Raw genomic sequence first — 10,299 nt, forward strand, 5'->3', positions numbered from 1 at the left:
GGCAGCTTAGCAGCACTTGGAACGCGTCCACAAATTTGAAAATCGCATTTTCAAAACAGCATTTCAAACAAAGATAATACAATACAAATTTTCAAAATCCTATGTCAGGAAGAAAAACACCAACTAGTGAATAAAGGCTTCTTCTCAAGTTATGGGCTTCGACTTAAGCCATCGGCATTACCGTTGAGACTCCCCTTTTTGTAACGCACCTCAAAAGAATACTGCTGTAAAGCGAGGCTTTTGGAAGAGGTTGTCTGCAGCCATTGGAGAGAGCAGTGATCCGTCTCGATGATAAACCTCGAGCCGGCAAGGTAGCACGATAGTTTCTGAACGGCTCACACGAGACAGGCACACTCTTTACTCGGTGGCACTGTACGCCTGCTCACGACCGGTCAATTTGCGACTAGCACACAGGACGGGGTGTTCCTCTCCTCCAGTCTCTTTCTGGCATAGTACAACTCCCATGCCACGCTCACTAGCATCGCACTGAACCACGAACTCTTTAGTGTAGTCTGGCGAACGTAGCACAGGCTGGCACGTAAGAGCGCTCTTTAAGGCTCTAAAAGCGCTTTCCTTTGTCTCGTCCCAGACGACTGTTTGAGGCTCCGTTTTTCTGAGAGCATCTGTCAGGGGACTCGCAATATCAGAATACCTGGGGATGTATCTCTGATAGCAGCCGGCGACACCTAAGAACGACCGGATATCGGTCTTTGTGCGCGGCTGAGGAAAGTTTTGTATCGCGGCAACCTTTATTTCAGAAGGACGGCGACGACCCTGTCCAACCACGTGACCGAGGTAAACAACTTCGGCACGTGCCAACTGGCACTTGGGAGTTTTGACCGTTAAGCCTGCTTGGCGCAAACGGGTTAGCACTGCCCGCAAGTGTGTCATGTGCTCCGACCAGGATGCCGAGAATACCGCAACATCGTCCAAATAAGGCAAAGCGAACTCCTCAAGTCCCCGCAACACTTTGTCCATGAGGCTTGAAAAGCAGTAAGGCGCGTTCTTTAAACCAAAACTCAAAACTTTAGGACGGAAAGTTCCCATTGGTGAAATGAACGCCGCATACCTACTAGCCTGCTCTGTTAGGGGAACCTGCCAGTAACCCCTGACAAGGTCTAGTGTGGAAATAAACTGAGCGCTACTAACTCTCTCGATGCGCTCCTCGATGTTTGGGATCGGATAAATTTGATCCTTAGTGATGGAGTTTAGCTTGCGGTAGTCGACACAAGGACGAGGGTCCTTGCCTGGTACCTCAACCAAAATAAAAGGGGAGGTGTAATCACTCTCACAGGCCTCCACAACATCCAGCTCCAACATTTTCTTTACCTCAGCCTCCATAATATCGCGCTGGCGGGGTGGTACACGGTACGCCTTGGACCGTACAGGCTCAGAGGAGGTAAGTTCAATGTCATGAGTAAGGACAGAAGTTCTACCAGGCCTATCAGAGAATTGACCTCGAAACTCTTGCAAGAGTTCGTGCAATTCGGTTTTCTGCTCAGGCGAAAGCGGTGCTTTAGCGACTAATTCACTAATTAGCTGTTCGGTGACTTCCCTGTTCGTCACTGTACCTAGTCCCGGAAGTTCGACCGGAAGCTCTTCGGGCATGTTCACCATCATACTCACCACTGCTTCTCTTTGCCTGTACGGCTTAAGCAGATTACAATGGTAAACTTGATGTACCTTCCGTTTTCCTGGCAGACTCACTGTGTAGTTAACGTCCGACAATTTTTGCACAATCCGTGCCGGACCCTCCCACTGCACGTCCAGCTTGTTTTTCAGCGATGGGCGTAAAATCATTACCTCATCGCCCACCTCAAAGCGACGGGTCCTAGCTGTCCTATCATAATGGACTTTGGCCCTCAGCTGAGCTTTGATCATGGCTTCTTCTGACAACTCCTGCGCCCGCCTCAAACTTTCGAGCAACCTGAGCACGTACTCTACTACGACTCGGTCATCGCCCTGGCCTTCCCACGATTCACGAAGCATGCGAAGAGGAGATCGCAGCGTCCGACCGTACACGAGCTCTGCTGGCGAAAACCCTGTAGTTTCATGCGGCGCGGTTCTTAGGGCAAACATCGCCGCCGGCAGGCATAGCTCCCAGTCAGTTTTTCGCTCAAAACACATAGCTCTCAAAAGCCGCTTCATGACGGAGTGAAGTTTTTCAACGGAATTCGACTGGGGATGGTACACGGAGCTATGCAAGAGCCTTATTCCGCATCTTTCCAGGAATGATGTGGTCAAAGCGCTAGTGAACACTGTGCCCTGATCTGATTGGATTTCTGCAGGAAAACCAACTCGCGCAAATATGGACAGCAGTGCATTCACTATCTCCACTGAACTGAGTTCTTTAAGCGGGACTGCCTCGGGGAACTTTGTCGCGGGACAAATCACTGTCAGAATATGTCTATACCCTGAGTTTGTTACCGGTAGTGGTCCCACAGTGTCAATAACGAGCCTTCTGAACGGTTCCGTAATGACGGGCACCAACCTCATCGGCGCTCTCGATTTGTCCCCAGGTTTGCCCACATGCTGACAGGTGTCACATGTCTTTACAAACTCTTCTGCGTCCCGAAAACATCCTGGCCAATAGTACTCTTGCAATAGGCGGTCCTTAGTCTTTTTAATTCCTAGGTGTCCTGACCACGAACCTCCATGCGACAAGCGCAACAGATCCTGACGATAGCACTCAGGCACGATCAGCTGATCGAACTCAATTCCCCTGCGGTCTAGATACTTTCGGTACAGGACCCCATTTCTTACTTCAAAACTGACATTTTTCTTGGCGATACCTTCTTTTAGATTGCAGCGGATGTTCTCAAGGCTGCGATCCTTTTGTTGCTCGGCTATCAAAGCAGACTTGCTGACATTCAGCAACAAGTTAAGACTCTCTGACGTAGGTGCGACGAACAAACCTGCAGATAGCTCTTCTAAACTACCCGTGTTGGGCATTTTCTCTCCTGTATCCGGTGCCTTCAATTTTTCAGGCTCACTTGTGTTTACAGCGGACGTGGTCTCAATCTCAGCGTGCTGTTCCTCCGACCCTTTTTCATCGCTTGACAACCTCGTCTTCGGAATTACCGCCTTTGCAGCTAGCTCCCGAGCTCTAGATCTGGTTAAGGCCAGTACGCTAGCCTCTCCAAAAACAAGCCCCTTTTCGCGCAAGAGGTGATCGGACTTGTTTGAAAACAGGTACGGGTACTGAGGAGGAAGCATAGATGACACCGCAGCTTCTGTCTCAAGAGCGCCGAAAGGCCCCTCAATAAGCACTTTGGCTATGGGCAAACATACGCTGTGAGCTTCCACTGCTTGTTTGATCCACGCGCATTCACCCGTGAACATCTCTGGTTCTATGTAAGAAGGGTGAACAACATCCATGGTGGCCGCAGAATCGCGAAGCACTCGACACTGTTTCCCGTTCACGAGGAGGTCTCGAGTGTACGGTTCGAGAAGCTTCATGTTCTCGTCACTTCTGCACAACGACGAAAACACGATCTTTGGTTTCGTCTCTGGACACTGCGCCGAAAAATGACCAGGCTTCTGGCACGTATAACAGACGCGCGATTGCCTTGCCTCGAACCTCTTTTTCCGTTCGGCTTCGGTTACCTCCGTCGCTTTATCGCCGGCCGGACTGCTTTGACTCGCATCCGCACCACGTTTTTTCTCCTTAGCTTTAAAGGGCTTGAACTTCGGCCTCTCAAACTTAGAGCCGAATTCCCCCCTGTTGACCGTCCTTAGCTCCACGAGCCCGACGCGTCACAAACTCTTCAGCTAGCTCGGCGGCTCTATCCACCGTACTAACATCTGGCCTATCCATGACCCAATACCGCACGTTCTCGGGTAACCGACTGTAAAACTGTTCCAGCCCGAAACACTGCAAAATCTTATCGTGGTTACCAAACGCTTTTTCTTCTTTGAGCCACTCATACATGTTTGACATAAGCTTGTAGGCAAACTCTGTATACGACTCACTTTTGCTTTTCTCATGCTCTCGAAAATTCCGACGGAATGCTTCTGCTGACAGCCTGTACTTTCTTAGCAGACTCGATTTAACTCTGTCGTAATCCTCTGCTTCCTCTTTTGTCAAGCGAGCGATTACGTCTGCCGCCTCACCGGGTAACAAAGTGAGCAAGCGCTGTGGCCACGTTTCCCGAGAAAACTCTTGCTTCTCGCACGTTCGCTCGAAGTTAACCAGGAACAAACCAATGTCCTCTCCAAGCTTAAACGGCCGCATTATAGTCACTCATTTTGAACGATTCCCGTTCTCCTGCACCGTGAGCCCGACTTGCACTGCCAGCGCGTCCCGCGTTTATTTCGAGACGTTTCATTTCCATAGCGAATTGACGGTCTCGCTCCTCTTTCTCTTGCCTTTCCTTACGGTCTCGCTCCTCTTTCTCTAGCCTTTCCTTACGTTCACGTTCACGCTCCTCTTTCTCTAGCCTTTCCTTACGTTCTTCAATGATCTCAAGGCATTCCAAAAGCTCGTCATCTTCAGCTTTCGACTCAAGAATAGCCTTTAACACTTCTGGTTTTCTGAGTTTGTCTGACAAATTCAGACCCAGCTCCTTCGCAAGCTCTAGCAATTTCGGTTTGCGAAACGACTTCAAATCCAAATCCATGGCTGTTCCGAATGCTGCCTTCTCTACTGCCCACTATTGCCTTGCTGCAATTAACCCAGCAACAACGACAACACAATTACCAGCTCTGTTCTCTACTTAACAAAAGCCTGGCAAAACTCAGTAGAAGAAAGTCCCGCACTCACCAAACCTCGCAGCCAAGAATCCAACGCAGTCGTTCCGCTGCAGGCAACCAGCCATCACACAGGGCTCGTTGCACTGCTCCCACCTTTCCGCTGAGCTGCTTTGATTCACGAGTCACGCCTGTGACATCTCCGCTCTTCCCACCAGATGTTGCACCTCGGTCAGGCCTGGCTCGTTTCACCGACCACGGTCACTGCTTGGTCGACCTCGTCTCTCCGCTGTTCATCAGTTGTTGGACGACGGTATCGCCTGGCTCGTCCCTCCAACCACGGTTACGGCTTGGTCATCCCACCGCTGCCACCAGTTGTTACGTTTGTGGGTCGCGCGCCCCTGGGTAGCGTTGGCCTGGCGGCTCCGTGGACGGCGGACGGCATCAAAGGTGCCAGCAAAGACGAGGCGTCTTTTAACGAAACAACCTTTACTGCAACATCATGAAGAAGCGGGCAGAGAAGCTGACCCGGAGAGATTACAGACACTCTCACACAGCTGGTGTCTAGCGTCGTGCCAACGGCGCGTCAAAGTAGTCTCTATCTCAGCGGAGTCGGCCGCTGCTTTTTATAGTTTTTCCAGTTCACAGGGAAAGGGTAAACCCTCACAGGAAAGGGAGAGCCAAACATGTTGGTTCACGACGAATGACTCAATCGCAGGTGTTCCGACCTCATCTCCTCCACCTCCTGCAGACAGGAGAGGGCGACGCACTTTCCCTCGATCTCCAGGCTTGGCCAGCTTGTGCACACACACGCACGCACACACATTTGGCGCGTGGCAGGAACACGCTGAGACTTGTCGGCGGGAGGAAGCGTTGCGCGGCCGATGAACGGCGTCGAAATGGCCGATCCGCTCGCTGTTCTGCCTGTTGCTATGCGGTGGCCGCGTCAGCTGTCCCACTTCTCGGTGGAGAAACGTAACAGTGGGCACCAGATCACCAGGGCATCCCAGGCAAAGAGAGAGCACACACCTCAGCTGGAGCATTACTCCCTTGGACGCCCAGTACGGATCTCGTGGCACCCCCTACCCCATTGCTAACTTATACTGAAATACTTCAGCAAGTTCGATTATCTCGTCAAAGTTACCCTCCACCGGCAGACAATAGACAAAGGGGAGGAGCTATACCTTCGCCGACTAAACACTAACTCTTTCAACAATCCACGAAGATTGCACGCAGTAGATCCAAAGTCATGTGACTCGCACTGCCAATTCTGCGGGGAAAAGGTGGACCTGTACCTTATTTTGTGGGCCTGTCAACCAAATCAGACTATCACTATTAATAACCAGCCAACTCATGAAGCCTGGGAGGCAGGACTGACCAGCCCGGACGCATGGAGTCAAAAAGAACTTGTTGAAAGAGCGCGGACAAGCCTACGCTAATCGGGTTCCGTACTGAGGACTCCAAACGCTGCTACAACTTTCTAAACATTTCTTTTAAATAATTTTTAACACCACCACCTATCGCAGAAGCCGCATTCTATAACTAACAGAACTTTAACGCTATCTCAATAAAATCGGACTGCATTAGAATCAGGCCACGTCAAAGCGGTTCACACCTTTCTGAGCGTGTGACAGCAGATTGGCGACGCTCGTAAAATAGTAATATGGGTTTGCGATGTGCTGTTTAGCGCAGCACTTGACTTCGGCAGGCGTCTTCCTGCAAAGTCAAGGGCGCAGCCAGTGTGACATAACAGAAGAACGATCTTTGCCTACATCGGAAATGGTTAAAGAAAAACCAAACAATGGTTGAAGCAGAGTCTAATTTCGTTACCCAACATTTCGGCAGGTAGGAATGACATCATGGGAGGCCTAGACTTTGAAGATTCCATGTGCCGAAGCGTGGGCTCACTGAGGCTCCCCCTTAGCCCCTGTTGGGGTGGTGGTGGTGAACTCTTTCATTACGCCAAAAATAGCGGACCAGTCAAACTACCGGTTGCGCTGGCTTAGAGAAGGTCGGCTGAGATCCCTTGGTAATTGCGGCCTCCACTTCACGCTGGATAAGCCGGCTTGGGTATGCTGGCTCGGACACAAGCAGGAGAGACTCCCACGTATTGGGGGTGTCTGTGTTGTAGTGTGTACGCGTCCACACCATGTGTATGAGAGTTGCCGAAGCTGAGCAGAATTTGCACGTCGGAGCTATATGTTGCTGAAAGATCCTGCTGTATAAGAGGGGATGTGGGAAGCTGCCAGCTTGTAGTTTGCGCCTTTGAATGGCCTCGCGTCTTGTTAGATCGCGGTGTGCGGGAGGATGTGAACATCTTTCGAGCCAGTAGTACAGCAGTATGTCCGTGTAAGTGAGGAGTAGCGAAGCGTGTGAAATATTAGTGTCCGGGGAAGCAGCGTGACTGACCATAGCCAGGTAGCACAAAGTGGGCTATGAAGGTGGGGCCCCGGATGGTCCGATGTAGGCTGTGCAGGACAGCCCCGATGGGCTCAGTGTGGGAGCTCCAAGAGGGTTCAACAAAGCCCTGAACAGGGCTGTTGACAAAGCCCAACTGTGCCCCACTAGGGGCTGATGCAGGCAGCCCTTGCCAGGCTGCCCACATTTTGCATGCATTGCCAAAAGGGCACATCCCGCCAACTCCCCCCGATGGTTCTACTTTGGACAGATTAGGGCAGCCGCTCTGGATGAACATTTATTTTTTATTTCGGTTAGCCCCTCAGATAATGACACAAGACCAATGCGAGTCCTATAACGCAATCCGCACTTGGGCTGGCTCACATTATTCTCATAGGGGTCCAACAAAGATAATTGATGGGAAGTCCTAGTCCAAGTTCTCCCAATCAATATGTATGCGCATAATTAAATAATTATTTTTTACATGTCGGCCCCTTTTACCCAGCCATAATATTAAATTTTACAATAATTTATAACATTATTCTAGCCTAAATGACGTCATGTACATCTTGTTCAGGCTATGGAGATGTGTATCTGAACAGTAATATTGTGCTTAGAGTTTCAGGCTGTCCACAACAACCACATAAGGAACAAAAGTTAGCAATTAGTATATCTTAGTATTTTAGCGCAATTTGCTTTAGCGCAAGAACTAAAGTCATGTAATATATCTAACGAATAAAGATGGCAACAACTGTTATAGAAATTATCTATAATAGTAATTTAGTGTAGCATCTAATACAAATAAAGGTTGGAAAGAATGGTTGCACAATGGCACGCACGCCTTCTAGCCCCATTATGGCCGATGTGGGACCTACAGCGGTTTTGTGTGAGTAGCCCTAATTGGACTGGGCGTTGTTTTGAACCTCAAACCCACTTACTGATGCACGTGCCTTCGAATTCTCCACAGGGAACCGATTTTGGTATCCTATGGGCCCAGCCGCCTTCCAGCCCCATTATGGCCCATGTGGGATGTACAGCAGTTTTGTGTGGGCAGCCCCAATCGGGCTGGGTGTTGGTTTTGACGCTAGAGCCCACCTGCTGTTGCACGTGCCTTCAAATTCCCCACAAGGGAAAGATTTTGGTATCATGCGGGCACGCCCGCCTTCCAACCTCATTACAGCCGCTGTGAAACCTATAGCAGTTTAGCTAAGGCTGCCTCATTTGGGCTTCACGAGGGCTTGCATTAATTGAGCTATTATTCATATTTCAGCTGCCCTCAAGAAACCTGCAAGGGGCCAACTGGGGCAGCATGTGGGCACGTACGTTTTTTTGCCCCACTACGGCTGATGTAGGCCCCACAAAGATGTATTGGGGGCGGCCTCATTTCGGATTTATGAGGGCTTTCCCATAATATCCGACAAGGGACCCTTGTGGTCTGGATGCAGGAATGTGCTCTGCATTAGCCCGAACAACGCCGCTATGGGACCCATTCCGCAGTAACAGGGGCAAGCCCAAATGGCTTGCCCACGTTTGCCCCATCTGGGAAGGAATGCGGCTTTATTATGGTTGCCCCAGCCCCACTTGCCTATATCGGACCTACTAGGGCCCCCATTCTGTCCTACCGGGGTACTCTCAACTCGGAAGCTGAGATCTCGAGGGAGAGAGTGCTCCTGGGCGTTTCCGCTGAACGCCTCATGGGCTGGAGCCCAAAAATGTAAGCGATGTTGTGGAAGAGAGTGCAGTAGAAAGTAGAATGTGCACCCTCTGACAAGAGATACGGCCAGCATCGTAGTTACGGATAACCTTGTGGGAATCACAAGTGATGATTCTGGTATTAGGGTCAGCTAGCGCTAGCGCAATGGCAACCTCCTCAGCTGCTGTGATTGTTTTGCATTGCAAATGCGGCAAGCTGTGTACCAGCTGCGGTGAGGGGCGAGAGCTACCGTCACAATCACCGACTTCGGGGAATGGTAAGAGGCGTCCGTGTACGTAAGATCCGGACGTACGCTGAAGCAATTCCCGAATTGATGTGCCCGTTCTTCCCGTCTCTAGGCGTAGTATTGCGGGTAAATCCGTTTGAAAATAGGAGGGATACGTAGATTTAGGCGATATTCCGAGCTAATTTCAGTTCAGAATAACATGGCGCCGCTCTCGGCGGGATCATGACTTGTAGTACCTCTCGTCCTGCGTCTGTGAGTGAGAGCCGCTTATATTGGGCGGTGAGGGTTGCTTCGATCGGTTGGCTCACGGTATTGGAGATTTCGAGAGCCATGAGCTTAAGGGTAGCTGTGGATATGGGAAGACCCAGAGTCATCTTGTATGTTTTTCTAACTGACGCCTCTAGCCATTCGCTTTCGGCACGAGTGAGACGTAGGTAGGGTGCAGAGTAGGTGGTTTGAAATCGGGATGCACGAGCCCACCAGGCAATGTACGTGGCCGGCTCAAGTGATTGACTGGGACTCCTTCCGGACGCACACGAAACAGCAGGAGAAACCTCCCTCTTTTAATGACATCAAGGCGTGGACAACTAAAATTGTCAAACAAGTGGCCAACGGCATACAAACCGTCGTGTTAGAGAACGCAGTACCACACTGCGACCGCTAGTACGCCCGTCTATGGGAGCGCAAGAAGTTGCTCGAAGCTCTACTCGCCACTCGGAAATGGAACCGCGATATCCGAAGTAAACTGGCGCGAGAACACACGAATATCGAGAACTATGCTATCGAACTCACTCGACAGAGGTGGCACAACATCTGTGACCAGACGAACAAGACTCCAAACGCTCGTAACACGTGGAACCTCCTTCGACATTTACTCGACCCAGCTAGAGGAAAACTCCAAACTTGCCAACAGCTCGATCGAATCTTCCGCCAGTATCCTGGCACGCCAAACGAGCTCGAATAAGAGCTTATCAGCCCCAAACCAAAGACTAATCTCTCCTTCTATGAGGGCGCGGACAATCCCGGTCTAGACGCTCCAATTACTCTTGCGGAGGCCGGGCAGAAGTCAGTCGCCTCAAGACGACATCGGCAGCCGACACCGACCGCATTTCAAATACAATGCTTAGGAATCTAGACGATGTATCTATTCATGCTCTTACCGACTATCTTCAAGAATGTTGGGCCAGCAGTACCATGCATCCCTCAGGAGTAGAAATGCCCCAATCTAGTCCTCATCTCCAAGCGCGGCAAACCACTAACTTTGGGCAACCTC

General features: G+C 50.6%; 1 protein-coding gene across 1 annotated transcript; it reads right to left on the bottom strand.

The window, feature by feature from the left end:
* Positions 1–357: 357 nt before the first annotated feature.
* Positions 358–2,952, bottom strand: LOC146193335 (uncharacterized). The gene has a single exon (XM_084600522.1). The coding sequence runs from the start codon at positions 2,950–2,952 to the stop codon at positions 358–360; it is 2,595 nt and encodes an 864-aa protein (XP_084456648.1).
* Between the last annotated feature and the right edge of the window lie 7,347 nt (positions 2,953–10,299).

Source organism: Amblyomma maculatum, chromosome 4, assembly GCF_055883805.1.
Source record: "Amblyomma maculatum isolate TAMU_Amacu chromosome 4, ASM5588380v1, whole genome shotgun sequence".
Classification (NCBI taxonomy): Eukaryota; Metazoa; Arthropoda; class Arachnida; order Ixodida; family Ixodidae; genus Amblyomma; species Amblyomma maculatum.

Coding starts and splice junctions, on each gene's coding strand:
- LOC146193335 (XM_084600522.1), bottom strand. CDS start 2,952: ATGCCCAACACGGGTAGTTTAGAAGAGCTATCTGCAGGTTTGTTCGTC.